Genomic DNA, 15344 nt, shown 5'->3' on the forward strand with positions numbered 1-15344 from the left:
GCTGTAAGACTGCTGGAGTGGGGCAATTTGTTACACAATACAGGTGCTGAACCAGCTGCTTTGCATAGTAAGAATTCCCACAGGAAACATAATGAGCATAACAAAGTTCTGTTTGAAAGGAAGGTTAGAAACTGAAGTATCAAAAGTGAAAGAGTGACAGAGGTTTTGTCCCATTCTTCCTAAAGAAGTCTAATTTGAAATCTGAGGCAAAAATAGGAAGTATATTTCTAAAAGTCTTTGTACAAATTTTCACGTGCCCATAGCCTTGGAAGCACTAAAATATATCAAAAGAGAGTCAAAATGTACTCTTTTGATGTCCCAATGCCCTCTGAAGTCTGTTTATGCATTCTTTAAATTCCTATTTTTGTTGGTTCAAAGCAGTAATCACAAAGTATTAAGACTTGATCAACCATAGTTAGGGCTCAAAATCAACTGATGCATCACTGCTGCAATGAAACCTTACTGAGATGCATCAAGCTGGGCAACCAGCCTAGTGTGGATCTGTTCTTCCATAAGGCCCACTTTCCAAGGTATATTCCTAATCTAAAACTATCTCCCCACCACACTCCTCAAGCTGTTTGGAAGAGCTTACATTAAAGACTTCCTTGCTTCCCCTTACCAAAATCAAGTGGGAATGTTTTATTAACAGCTAAAGGAAGTCAAGATCGATTCTTGGTCTGTAGCTAAACGAGATTTCTCGGTTATTATTGATGTTCTTCGTTGTTCCTCAGTATTTATAGCTGCTGAGATTCCCCAGAAGAATGCTTTGGTACTCTCTGTCCAGACAGCTCACATAAAAGCTTTTACTACCTGTTGCCTCTTTTTTTTAGCATCTTTGAGTTTTTCCTTGGTTCAGCCTCCTCTTCATGTGGACTTTGTAACCTCTCTCTGAAAACAAGGAAAGTAAAACAAGACTGTAGACAGAGTTTTTAAAAGGGGACAATTCTCTCATAAATTAAATGAATTTTGGTAAGAGATGAAAGGCACTTGCTATGCAATTATAACTTTTACACTCCCTGCTTTCAGCTGCCTCTGTTGAGGCTGCCAAAACAAAGTTGCATAAAGATAAACGTTCCTTTGTTGGGTCCCTGTTCCCTACACATGTATCCCTTGTTGGCTGTGGGAAAGGAGTGTGTGAAAAGGGTTGATGCCATCAGGGAAAGGAGCCATCTCCTGAAGTCAGTCCCAGGCTGAGGTCACTCAGGGGATAAATACTTTTCCCCAAAGGCCTGTGAGTCCTGAGAACCAACTGTTTGCTTTGCCTGTCAACAGGATTTTCTCTGCTCAATATATCAAGCCCCAGTGACCAGCTGGCTGGTTTGATCTGCCCGTAGTAATCAGCTGGCATCTTTCAGGTTTGGAGCCATTTCTTCTCCTCTTAGCACCCCAGCATAAGCCAACTGAAACATCTATCAAGAAAAACATTGTTAGAGCTGCTGCCCTCATCAGCCAAAGACTGGCGCTTGCCTTTGTTCCTGGAATAAAGGTGGAAGTTGAAAGCCTAAATACCACAGACCATATTTTGGTTGCTACATGTCAGCGTAGTTCCATGGGATTCACTTGTTTCTGCTGATTTATGCTGTGTCTCAGGTTTAAAACCCAAAGAAGCAATTAAAGGAAATTTGGAAACAGTATTCCCCATTTCTCTACCTCGAATCAAAGTAATTTATAAAATACACAGCAGCAGGGACAAGCAAACTCGATGACTTTCCCACATTTAAAAAGGAAGAAAGGCGGGGGAAAAGGCCAAGTACATGTAAGAATTAAAGGAACTATTAGAGAAGCAGCTCTGTAGGCATTGGATTTGGGGGCTGATTGACATACCTGCTTGTGAAGTAGATTATGCAGTGCTTTTTACAAACAGTTTGTCATGTATCATTTTTCTATTAGCCTCTACTGTACCTGCATAAGCCAGAAGTCAGTCCAGGGGCCTCTTGAAGGTTTTCATGAGAATCACTTTTGTCTGCTGATTCTGGTGAGTGAAAGGTCTTTCTTTCTGAGTTTCTTTTATCCCCTGAATTGCCAAATGCATGTGGATTAAAAACAAACAAAACCCATAAACATAAAGTAGAGCTTGTCTGGCTTTGATTCACTTAAAGCAGTAAAATACACTCTAACTCTTCATACATGCACATTATTATTCCAAGGAAAGCATTCCACTTCAGATTTCTCTAGACTCTTTTTTGCCATCAGTTAGTTCTCACAGAGCAGACCTTGAAACTTTACACTTGTTGAACACTATAGTTAGCTTCCATGAGGTGCCAAGAGCTGAAAGCCCTACCATGTATTTTCTTAGCAAATAATTGAAAATGGCTTTTTACTACAAAAAAACCCCCACAATTCATGTGATTTGACTCAGCACAATCTCATGTTAAAATGTCACTCTTTTTAGGGACTCCTGTTCCTGGGGTCAGGGTGCCTCCCAGGGCAAACAGCTCTGCACACCTGAGAAACAACTGACTGGAGAGAGAGACTTGTCCAGGTGAGTGACTTGCTTTTCTCTTTTGGGCACACATCTTGCTGTTAGCATCATTCAGATTTTTCATTCTGACAATGACAGAAGGATTGGATAGCTCACAGGATGAGAATTTGCATGCTCCACCCTAAATAAGGATCAACAAACACAACTGCTAATCTGACTATTCATCCCTAAGCATCTCTCGAATAATGAATTGATCTGATTTGTTAGAACTGTAGCACATTCATATAAATACTTCCAGTTTTCTGATTTAGTAAGATTTTACTTTTGAGTATGTGTGTAGGAAGGTGATTCTTCCATACTACCAGGAGAATGAAAGCTGGGTCATTCAGCTCTGCTGTTCTCCCCAAGACTTTGTGATTGAGGTGAACAAATTAATTTCTAAAGAACATGATACAGACATGGGAAATAATTTTGGTTAGAGCAAGGCAAAGCCTTGCCTCAGTGAACACAATATGATCTGTTGGCTAAATGACTGCTCTGGAGAGAGAAGTGGGGACAATTATTTGTAGCTGGGCTACCTGGGAGCTAAGTGATCTTGGAAGATTCTCTTATTTTCCTACATCCCGTTTAGGGAAATGGCACTCACACAAAAATCTCTCCAGAAAATCCATTGTGTTATATTGCAAAATATGCACTGATGTGTGGAGAGATATGTGTTTCTTTAAACAAATCAGAGATGTACCAACCTGCTGCCTTGCTCCTCTTGGAAGGCTGCTTCTTCACAGCCATGGGAACTCGGGCCAGCGCAGCCAGCTCGCTTATGAAGTCTTGCTCTGCTTCCTGCATGCAAGGATAAGTGGGAAGGCAGTTAACAAAAGACAGCTTGATTCTGGGTCATGTTATTGTACACATGGCACAACAGAGGGGGCAGATGTCACTGCAGACACACAGAAAATTATATGGCTAGCATGAGGGAAGCATTTCCTACAAAAGAGTGATGAATCCTGGCACTGACTTCAACTAGGACAACAAAGAGGCCCTTATAACCTGTTGGATGTTTTGCTATGGACTGCTTCAGATCTGTGAGTCATTTTACCCTGGCTTACCTTTAGCTGATTCTCCAACTCAGTTTCTAGGTGATGCAGTCCCAGAAATTTCTGTTTCAAAGACTCCAGACGAATTTGCTGCTGCAGTTCAAACTGAGCCAAAACCTTCTTTTGCTGCAGCACCATCCTGGTCAAGAGAAAGTTAAAAGTACTGATGTTATTCAGTTCAAGGGGGAAAAAAGTCCTGGCAAACTGTATTTAGAAGGTTTTGTAGAGAGAAAGGCTCACAAATGGTATCAACCCCTCCTGTTTCTGTTGGGATAAAAACTTTGCAGTAGATTTTTAGACAGATTTACTCATTTTAATAATCTGCCTTGTCTCTCCGTGGGATACAAGCTTCTTTTAGAGGCAGGACTGGAGCAGAAGTTTAGGTTGTTCACACCTGGACTTTGGGAGCTGGATTTCAGTACTAAGTCTGCTTTCAAAACCACTCTTTTGTTTCTAAAGTCAGCTTTACTGTCTGCTTGCCAAAATGACAAGCTGTTAGAAGATCAGGTGTGAGGATAAGGGATTCAGAATTAGGCCTTTCTTTCATGGCTCTTCAGTAATAGGCTGAGACTGAGCCAGAAACATGGTAATACAAAACTTGGCAATTGGGAGCACTGACAACTATATTCTTAGGTTATAATTGGCTGGTTAAAAAATGAATATTAATACAGTAGAACCTGAATGGCTGCAACTTTGCTAAATCTGTGCTTCTTCTCTTCTCTTGCCTGATCTACCATGAAGCAATGCTGTCAATCACCCATCAGATTCCTCAGGGAAGGAGATAACACAAATTGTTTCTGGCATCCACACATAATGAGGTTGCTAATGTCAATGCTTACAGAAGGTTAGCTTTCAAAACTTGCTTTCTGAACTCACATTCATAACCTTGCACCAAGGGCAAAAAGAATTAAAACAACCTGTGCTGAGCTCCATAGGAGTTAGAGGAACTAAATTTTGCCATTAACTTACAGAGGACTAGGATTTGACTGTAAAAGAAATCATGACAACAGGCAAATGGGCTTGATTTCTAAAGGTTATGAGACCAGCTTAGATACTGAGTAGTTATAGTCCTCAATACCACGTTTCTGCTTGCATGGAAACCAATTTGATTGTATTTTGCTTTAAGACACTAGAATAGATCATGAAGGAAAGAAATGAGACAACAGATAGAAGTGAATTTATGTGTCAGAATAAATTATATTATATAATATATATATTATAATTATATAAATTATAAACTTGATAGTGAAGCCCTTCATTACATGAATCCGTTTCTATACTAACTCAAATAAGGATGAAACCCAGAAAGTGGGCAATCATTTCTTGCAACTTAGAAGTAACAGAATGTCTAAAAAAAGAATTAACCTCTTTACAGTGTCAAAATTGCAGATGCTGTGTTGCTCTGGATAATAAACCAAGAGTAAGGACATTAATCATTTAAAAATGTATCATGTTCCTACCAAGTCCTACAGCTTTTTAAGACAGCTTATTCCTTTGGAATTACAGGGTGGGATTTTTTTTTGTCTGGACTGCAAGTTTCATGAAATCAGTAATGAATTACATATTCTTTCTATTTAATTAACATTTGTGAGATTCCACTCTAAATTTAGTGCGAGTCCAAGGCATTCACTACAATGTTCCCATTACTTATGCTTCAACCTTTTTCTCTTCATTGTGGTATGCATTTACTCAATGGCAAACTAACAAACACTTCTGAAGTTCAAAGCAGGGAAGATGGAACATAATGAATTAGACAACACTGGTTCCCAGCCCACATTTATGTTAAATTCCTTTCAAAATTTGGCAAATGCTTTGCCATTGTTTTTAATTCTCTCTTTCAAGAGGGCTATGTATAGTTATTATATGTATTATATATATACATATATATTACATGTAATTAATGAGCATCAAAAAGTTAATTGAATGAGAAAATAGTTCTCTGAGATCTAAGGGCAGATGTAGTTTGGCAACAGATATTTCTACTCCATCAAAGACAAATCTAAAATGTAAAACTAAGACATTTATTGAGTTAGACATTTATGTGGATCTGCAAACATGACATTTAAAAAGGCAGCAGTGCTACTGTCTGCTCTTACCTTTGATGGACTGTGGATGACACGTTCAGGAGGCCTTGGGTCAGTTCTTCTTTCAACGCCAGTTCAATCTCTTGTTTCTTCCTAAGTCTGTTCCTTTCACCTCTTTCTGCTGAAATAATGTCTTTGTAAAATTTTCTGCTCAGAATCACAAACTCTGTGTTGTGGTAGCCTTGCAATCTATGTTTCACATCAGCACAAATGAATCCCTGTTCTAGGTATCTGTTATCTTGAGCAGCAAGTGGTAAGACAATGGTCTGTTAAAACACCAGAATTATCCTATAGTTAATCTCATGCATACCTTGTAAAGATTTCAACTGTTGAAGCTTTTTCCCTTCATAGCCTTCTGTGATTTTTCCCAGTTGCTGATAGTAGTTTTGCACCAACCTGCTGACATTATTGCTGGTCCCATAAACGCTTTCTACAGCAGCTTCCACCAGTCTCTCCTGTATTACAAAATACAAGTCACAATTAATTTTCTAAGTCAAAACCTGAAGTGTTTTGATGCAAAACTGAAGAGCCAGTCTGAGTTTGTATTTGTATTTCCATGCTTTGAAAATGTGAGACACTGGCAAACAGAACATTAGGGGCTGAAAGGGACCTTGAAAGATCATCTAGTCCAACCCCCATGCCAGAGCAGGACCACCTGAATGTGCCTCACCTCCATGTGGGAAAGGGCCATTCCCCTATGTGGTCAATCTCTATAGCCCAGTTTACCTGTCACCTGAACTGTGAGCTAAGTAAATAACTATCTGTGTAGATCTGCTACAACTTTCCATTACATAGAAAATCCAAATATTTGCTTTGGAATACTTGCTTTTGGAATACCTATGAAGCAAGCTTTAGTTTTACTTAATTATTTGTCTATGAATTAATACTAAGTTGTAAATATACAAACACTATTAATTAACCATAAAACCTTCATCAAAGGATAATTACCTCTATTTCTTCCTCATTTATTGTTATTCTCTATCATCAAGAGCTGCTCTCAGTTCTTTTAATGTTCCAGGGTTTGGCTGAATAAAAACTGGTTTGGCTGCTATAGGAAATCAGTAGAAAAATACTGCACTTCTACATAAGGATTAGTCTGCAAATACTTTGCAAAGTAACTTCAGTTTTAACACAAGTTGTAGTGGTCTCCTGATACTTCCAGGCATAGGATAGTGCATAAATGAAACTGCATCCATTTTAGCAAAGTAGCACTCCTTTTGCATGGGAAACTGCTATTGAACTTTTCCATACCTTGAAGTCCTGTCCATCATCTGAATTCTTTTTTCCAGCTTCCTGTCTGGCATGCTGCAGCAGTGTCTGCCCAATCACCTGCTCCATGTGCTGCTGAAGAAACTGAAGAGCTTCTTTGATTTCTGTGACTAGCTGCTGGTGAAATTCTAAGTGGGTTTGCTGTGTTTCTTCCTCGAGCTTCTCCTCCTCTTCCAGAATGTGGGACTCCTGGTAATCAGAAAACCTGCATGTTGACAAACTTACTCAGCTTCACTTAAGAGAAAATCCTACATCCATCCAGAATGTTACTGTTTTAATATTCAGAATAATTTGACTTCCAGTAGATATTTATGTACAGTCAATCAACACATTTGTCTTTGTTGGTTCTAGTTTTGGAGGTTGTTCAAAACATTTATTTTTTTTCCCCTCTGACTTTTCACAATTCCACTCTTAAGCCCTACTTTGGCAGCAAGGACCTTATAGAATAGAAGAGATCAGGTTGGAAGAGACCTTCAAGATCATTGCGTCCAACGCCACCTAATCAACTAAACCATGAAACCAAGCACCCTATCAAGTCTCCTACTAAACACCTCCAATGATGGTGACTCCACCACCTCCCCAGGCAGCCCATTCCAATGGGCAATCACTCCCTTTGTGTAGAATTTCCTCCTAACATCCAGCCTAAACCTCCCCTGGCACAGCTTGAGACTGTGTCCTCTTGTTCTGGTGCTGGTTGCCTGGGAGAAGAGACCAACCCCCACCTGTCTACAACCTCCCTTAAGGTAGTTGTAGACAGCAATAAGGTCTCCCTGAGCCTCCTCTCCTCCAGGCTAAGCAACCCCAGCTCCCTCAGCCTTTCCTCATAAGGCTTGTATTCCAAACCCCTCACCAACTTTGCTGCCCTTCTCTGGACACGTTCCAGCAAGTCAACATCCTTCCTGAACTGAGGGGCCCATATGTATTTCTAAGCAGTTCTTTGTGAGGTGGCTTTTAGCTAGCCTTGGAAAAAAGTCTGTAATGAAGAGAGGCCAAATGAACAGTGATACCTGGGGACATTTCATTTTTGTTAGGAAACACAGTGATTACCTCAATTAACAGCCCTGTAGGAGCTAAGTGAGAGGGAGTAATTGAAAGCACATACCAAGAGGAATGCAATCATATCCATTTGTATTTTACTATTTTATGTTTTGTTTCTTCTGAAGGCTAATGGGATTTTGAGATTTTTACATTTAACAGGACCTACTTCGACAGAAGTAACAAATATGGGAAATGGCAGCAGGCAGAATTTCCTTATTCCTCTTCCAAGTGGAGAATTAGGGTTTGTATTATGCAAATTAGTATTAGAGTGATGCAAAATATCAGCTCTCATCTAATTATACAGTGAGAGCATGGAGTACAGAGCTGCAAAGTGTTGGATGGGTTCAAACAACATGTGCAGCAGAAGTGGGTTGGGCAGGGGCTACCACTGACACCCACTGGGAGAGTCATCTGTGGTTGAAATCTAGAATTAGGAGTTGTGCCAGGTAACTATGCAATGCATAAGTAAATAACCAACACCACTTAATGAATTAACTCTGAAAAACAGTCATAGATTTTGAAAGGAGCTGTGGGAATATCAAGTAAAAAAATACCTTAAACTTCCTCTCATCTCCTCGACCAACAGGAGATGTTATTTGGAAGGCTGCTAAGAGGAATGGATGCTGAGCAGACAGACAGAGAACAAAGAAGAAAGAATAAAAAATGGTGACACTATAGAAGAAATTGCTGGAACTGGTGGAGGGAACAATTTCTTCTGATGCTCAAGTAAGACCTTTTCAAGAGCATATTACGATCCCCAGCAGATTTAGTAGCAGCTTATCTTAAATCTTTATGTATGTTGGTATTTTTATCTAAAATAAATACAGACACTGTACCTACCACTGCCTTCTGTAACTGCCACTGGTCCTCATCTTGACACAGGGAGGATCCCTTCTGCAGGGTATGTTGCTCTCTCAGCTCCTGAAGCAAGCTCTTCTTTCTGGACAGTTTCATGCGGGCCAGTGCGGCCATTCCAACTCTTCGGAGGGTTAACCATCTGAGTACTGAACACAGCAGCAGTCGGTGTTTTTGCAATATGTAGTTAACAGACCTGTAAAAAAGATCATTCAAAATTGATCAGGTAAGCTGTTTGCTGACTGGCACAGCTGTGTTCAGCAGAGCCATTGCCCAAAGACAACAGGAGTTTACCTTTGACTCTGTTATGTCTTCTTGTACAAAGCCATGCCCTGGAAAGCTGCTCACGTTTAGAGTGGGTATTGCTGTGACAGACTTCTGTCACACTGAAGTTAAAATAAAAGTAGTACCAAATAGATAAATAGTCATCTATAATTACTAATAAAGTGGTTTTTTAATAGGAGACTTGAAGTAAGATGAAAAGAGAATGTAATCAGAACCACAGGAAAGTTATTTCAAGAAAACAAAGGACAGCATGTCTGGGAGGTACACTCTGGAGAGACACTGAAGAGGCCAGTGTTAGCTGGCACAGCTGGCACAGTGGCTGAAGCCATGTTGGTGAGGAATTTAAAATAGGAGAGCAAATTTCAAAGTTGCTTCTGGACCAGGTGAGTGAAATCTGTGTGCAGATAATGGGTGCAAGTGTAAGATCTTGTGAGCTCTGAATGTGGCAGTTAGGAAGAGACTTGATAGGGTGCTTGGTGCCATGGTTTAGTTGATTAGATACTGTTGGATGATAAGTTGGACTCAATGATCTCAAGGGTCTCTTCCAATCTGGTTTATTCTATTCTACTCTACTCTACTCTATCCTACTCTACTCTATTCCTATCCCATTCCATTCCATTCCATTCTATAAAATTGAAGTCAGAGAAAGTGTAAATGTAAGGTTAAACTGAAAAGTAGAGTGAAAAAAGGAGTGCAATGGCAATAATGCCAATATTCCAAACAGACAAGTCTCCATATTCTGTGGTCTTTCAGAATGTGAGAACAATGGCAAATGAAGTAGCTTGATCTAAACAAGCCAGGTAACACAGAATTGTGAAAAAGAGATACTTAGCTATGCAAGGATGAGATTAAACTAGAAGTTTCTTTGGTGAATAGAGACAAGAGGAATCACATTATACAAAGTGCTGGTCAGTGGTACTGCAATAGCCTAAAGCAAAGGCAGAGCTTAATGGTGCTGGATGGAACACTTTATCTTAAAGATTATCCAAGTCCAGTGTGACATACAGAGTGCAAAGAGAGGCTGGCTCAAGGTTTGAAATTACACCACTTGACAAATTGCAGGAGACTACTTTTTCTATTTACCAGGAGTCACAACATCTCTTTCTGAATTTGTCCTTGATACAAACAAATTAGAGTAACTGCCTCTCTGTCTGAAGAAGAGGACACAGTCTCAAGCTGTGCCAGTGGAAGTTTAGGCTTGAGGTGAGGAGAAGGTTCTTCACTGAGAGAGTCGTTAGCCATTGGAATGTGCTGCCCAGGGAGGTGGTGGAGTCACCATCCCTGGAGGTGTTCAAGAACGGATTGGATGTGGCACTTGGTGCCATGGTTTAGTCATGAGGTCTGTGTGACAGGTTGGACTTGATGATCTTTGAGGTCTCTTCCAACCTTGGTGATTCTGTGGTTCTGTGATAATGCCCCAACATTGCTTTCCACAATGTGATGTACACAAGGTTTTATCTGTGTATGCAGCAGTGCAGTTTTACACCAGTGCTTACCCATCACCGAGGCATCCTAGTCTGCTTACGACACCTTGAATTATCTTCTCTTGTTTCTCAGACAGGTGTTTCTGCATCACAGCAGACACAGTATATTCCTTTATCCACAGCTAAAAGCAGGAGGGGAAAAAAATGACAATGGTAAGATCCTCTGGTTTCAGTCATTCTAGTAACCACACTAAGAAATAGGGGCTTATTTGATGTTATTTTGCTTAAAAAAAATAATAATCATCCCCTTCTTTCAAGAAACAAACTCATACTAAATTAAAGTTATTCTACTTAGGAGTATCTTTTTCTCAATGATCAAAATCTTAAACAGAGCTCACTGAAAAGAAAAGGAGGCTTTGCACTGGTTTGGATCTGCCTTGAGATGCATATCTCTCAGATTTTCTGGTTTCAGCCACAGTCTAAGAAGAAAAAAAATTAACAATATGGCACAAAATATTGCATCAAATCTTATCAGTAGCTTGCAGTGGGCTTTTCTTTTTCTTTTTTTTTTTTTTTTTTACTAGAGGAGAATGTTTTTATTTTCAGTGAACAAAATAAAGATAGCATCTTTCATCACACTTTCGTGTGTAGTACACAGTGCTAATAGTTAGAACTGGAGATTGTGTGATTAAGTTAATAGCCTGCAAGTTCACAGCTCCTTCAGGGTCGTATTTATCCGAAAGAATTTAATTTTACAATGCTTTGATGGATTTTTTCCATTAGACTGTAAACTTTTGGAGATAATGACTAAAGATTTTGTTCAGTATATTGCCAGAATTTAAGGAACAATAAGCCATAAAATGAAACAGTTGTAAGGCCCAAACGCCATTACTGTCAGATGAAGAATGTATTTTAGGATACACTGGCAGCTGGATAAATGCAGGTTGCCTACATTGTGCAGATTGTATGCAGATCTCTGCATTAAAAGTAATGCCCAGGCTCCTTGACAGTTTTACTTCATGTTCTAGCCTCATTCAGAATGTCTTCTAGTCTTGTAGCCAGCAAAGTTTCATGAGATCATTCTGTCTAGCAAAGAATTAGATGTGTAATTGCCTAAGTGTCGGTGCTAGGAATTGTAGTAGGAGTGGTATTAGGTCTTGCTGCTGGATTTGATAATCTCCTCATTGGAGATCCACCAGTGATCTGTGCAGGGGAGAGGCTTTATCTGTGAGTGCAGAATGAAGTGCAAACACCAGAAACCACGTCATCTTTGGCATAAATAAAAATGTCTTTCTTGGATAGCACCTTCTCTGTTGTATACACAGCAACAGATGTAATTGATCCCTCTCTATTCAGAAAACCTTACCAAAACACATGCTTCTGAGCAGGATGCCTGAGAAGGATGGGCAGGCAGTCAACAACAGAAGACAGATGGAGAGAGTGCAGCTGAGCATAAGCACAGCCTTAATGTCTCTGTGACACTGGGGAGCACACCGGGCTGGTCTCAGAAAGAGCTGCAAGACCTACCTGTGGGGCCAGACCCGAACTGATTTGAGTCTAGGCAATTGTTAAAAATCACAGAGCACAGCTGAGCACAGTGCTTCCCTGACTGCATGCTGAAAGTGTCAAATCAAGGTCTACCAGGTCTCCAAGTATCATCCTGACAGATGGCAAATGCCTGAAGTAATGACTGTATCAATATTTCCCTTTAGCAGCTCTGTGGCTACAGCTTCCTAGTGTTTAACACCTCTCTGCATACATCTTCTGGATTCATCCCTTTGTATATTTTAATGTCTCTTCAGTTAATAGAAGGGTTGAAAATTACCTTTTACTTTCTAGATGCACTTTGATTTTCAATGAGAGACTGGCTGTGGCTCCATCATTTTTGGAGACCTGGTTGTTCACTGAGAAGCTGCTCATGAAGGAGCCGACTGCAAGGGCATAGATTACCAAGACACGGAGGACAGGACACGTTGCCTGAATTCCAACTACAATGGTAAATGATATAATGCAGCCAAGAACCCAAAATTTAGCAGCTCTGCTGCTACCAGTATATGCTATCCAAAAAGACACACAGAATGAGAACTAAGATAGGGACCAGTTGTTTATATCTATTTACAAAGAAATAGCCTAGTTCTGTAGTCCTGAATACAGCTTCTTTCAAAGGAAAAGAATGAGTCACCTTTTCCACTATGAGAGCATTTAAGGTAAGCCATATGTAACATTTTTAAAAGGTCTCTTTACCTCCCTGAGACCAATGGAAAGCTGAGAACACAGCAGAAAATCCCCCTGGAGCAGTTATGCAATTGAACAGTAGAAGTACATCAGCTACACAAGCAGTAAAAGAACAAAGAAGAAAGGAGGTGAGTTACACATTTAAGATGGAGTTATACATTGAAGAGGGGATGATAAATAAGGGAGATTGAGATTTTGACCAATACTAAAGCAGTGTTTTGTTTCAAAAGGGCCATTAGGAAGATGATCAAGAAGGGAAGGATCAGCTGGGAATAAATACAACGTGGCATGTTTTGTTGGAAGCAAGGTTCCAGCAGCTCACTGGGATGGGCTGGAAGAGATGGGTATTTTCCCTCTCCAAAATACTAGAACTCACACTTACAGGCACAAATGCAACAGCACAGCTCCTCTGAGAATCTTAATTTGAGGCTGCTGGTGTATGGCTGAAGATCAATAAAAAGGAGACAACTATTTCATCAAGCCAGATGGAAAGGTCAAGCTTTGTGCTACGCTGATCTTCCAATGCTGGATCAAGTCATCAGGTACCTCTCAGAGCTTTCCTGTTCTTGGGAACAGCCTTACTTTGCTTAGAGACAGGTCAGTACAGAGTGGAGAAAAATCATGCTGCTGCAGAGAGTCAGTGTCCAAAGGAGAGCTCAGGCTCCCCTATTCCTCCTTTTAACCAGTAAAACCAGTGACAAAAGCATGGCAAATGGGGGAGTAAAGCTCCAAGGAATGCCTGGTTTCTTGAAGAGTCATTCCAAAGAGAATGCAATTATGTGCACACCATGTCATAACTGGTAAGCTGATACTGGTCCAGTTTTCTGGGTGTTGGACAGAACTCTTACCTCAGTTTTATTCTGCAAGCTTCTCTGTGTTTTGCTTCCTGGCAACAAGTCTGTTACAAGATCTTCTGGAGCACTGCTAACATTAGGTATTGCTCTCTGGCCATAAAGGTGAGAAATATGCCTTTTGTAGGTAATGAAACCCATAAAATACTTTGAGTTATACCTCAGATACAACAGCCAATTAGATCCAGGTAAACTCACTGGTTTTTACCTCTCAGATGGACTTTTTGAGCACAGATTAAGGCAATCGAAGCAATGCCAGTTCTCTCTAACAGCCTGTAGATGGGGTGTGATGCACACTGAATGCCAAGCAAACACCTCAGCCTGGTGCAGCAGCCTGCTCCTTCAAACCAGGCAGGAAAGTTCCTCTGCACAAATCATGAGGTAGGGACGATGTGGGAAAATGCTGAACATTTATTTTCATTAGCTGTGTATTCCCATTTGCCTCACTCACATTCTCAAGTGTTTAAGGCAATGTTAAATAAGAAACTGATCTTTTTCCTTTTCAATTGCAAAAGGGATTCTGTTCCCCCAAAGGACATATATTCCAGATATGTATAAATGCTAGGAAAGATAATAAATAAATATGCCTCTACATGTACTGTGTCTGCTTGTCTCCTCTGGTGTCAGTGCCCCCTTTGATGAGCATAGACAGAGCAGGAAAGCTGGATGTGTGCTGCTTCACCTTCTCAGAGTAAGTCAGTTTTACATAGTGTCTATCACATGTTTCCAACTATTACAATATGAATGTATAAAAATTAAGAGATACTTATCACTGTATTCCCTCTTTTCCTATATACTGTACTTGCATGTCTCCAAACAGAGCACATGGAAGTTTGGGGGCTCTTTTCTTTGACCTGTTTATGTAGGTGATCAAGAGCAGAGGACATCAGACAGCAGCCTTGCCAAAACTTGTTTCTGTGCTGACAAAGCTATCAAACACTGGGGACAGATGTTCAGTAATTGCTCTCTGAATCCTCTATGCAAGTCTACATGCACAGCATATATATTTACTCCACACTGCATGTCAAACTGCCTATCCCAAGTCTAGACCTGTGTCTGGAGCTGGGTTGTATATTTATAGACAAAATACTCCCCACAGTTAAGTATTTTGGGAATTTTTTTCTATAGGTCTGGCTTTAGAACCTGGTGCCCCAGAATGTAATCTGGATCTTACTTCTTTTTCTTGCAATAGCTGTTCCTGGAAAAGCTTCCAGCGTCTCTGGCGGTGGGTCTCCCATTTCTCCAGCTGAGGGACCAAGTTCTCCTGCCATTCCTCTTTCAGAAGCTCACATTCTCTTATAGAGAGGCCAGTCACAACAGGCAGGGTCTGAAGAAACAGCTCCATCACCAACTCCTCCAAAGCATGGGAAGCTTTTGAGTACAGCTCCTAACAGAGAGACAAAGAAGGACAGAGAAATACAGGTGAGAAAGTGAACTCCCAGCCCATTTTTGCTGTTTCACTGCATGTACCCATGATGCAACTGAGGGAACCATGTCCCTGTGAAGACACTGGGGTAGTGACAAATCACAGGCATATTTTCAAAGGTGCTGGTATGAAATACATGACAGAAAGAAAGAAGGAAGAGTTAAAAGGGACAGTACAGCTTTTAATTAGGCAAAACTGGTATTAGTTGTGTTAACAGTTGATTCATTGCCTGAAGGATAGAATTAGTCAAATTCCTTCTGATGGAAGGTTCAAGCCTAGGAAAACAAGTATCTTCTGGTGGTTTTATTAAACCTAGTCCCACATGAGTGGTTTTAAATTGCTGAGGCTGTTTCAGCCAGAG

At 40.4% G+C, this 15344-nt stretch overlaps 1 protein-coding gene across 1 annotated transcript in view; it reads right to left on the minus strand.

The window, feature by feature from the left end:
* Nucleotides 1-159: 159 nt before the first annotated feature.
* The window catches only part of EVC (EvC ciliary complex subunit 1), a 39928-nt gene continuing 24743 nt past the window's right edge, over nucleotides 160-15344 (minus strand). The window contains exons 12-21 of the mRNA XM_009904191.2: nucleotides 14732-14944; nucleotides 10544-10653; nucleotides 8748-8958; nucleotides 6852-7058; nucleotides 5911-6055; nucleotides 5613-5721; nucleotides 3529-3655; nucleotides 3169-3262; nucleotides 1903-2014; nucleotides 160-888 (exon numbers count right to left, since the gene is read on the minus strand). Coding sequence (XP_009902493.2) covers nucleotides 807-888; nucleotides 1903-2014; nucleotides 3169-3262; nucleotides 3529-3655; nucleotides 5613-5721; nucleotides 5911-6055; nucleotides 6852-7058; nucleotides 8748-8958; nucleotides 10544-10653; nucleotides 14732-14944 — 1410 coding nt within the window. The 3' untranslated portion in view covers nucleotides 160-806. The remainder of the gene's footprint in view (nucleotides 889-1902; nucleotides 2015-3168; nucleotides 3263-3528; nucleotides 3656-5612; nucleotides 5722-5910; nucleotides 6056-6851; nucleotides 7059-8747; nucleotides 8959-10543; nucleotides 10654-14731; nucleotides 14945-15344) is intronic.

The sequence above is a fragment of the Dryobates pubescens genome, chromosome 23 (assembly GCF_014839835.1).
Source record: "Dryobates pubescens isolate bDryPub1 chromosome 23, bDryPub1.pri, whole genome shotgun sequence".
Taxonomy (NCBI): domain Eukaryota; kingdom Metazoa; phylum Chordata; class Aves; order Piciformes; family Picidae; genus Dryobates; species Dryobates pubescens.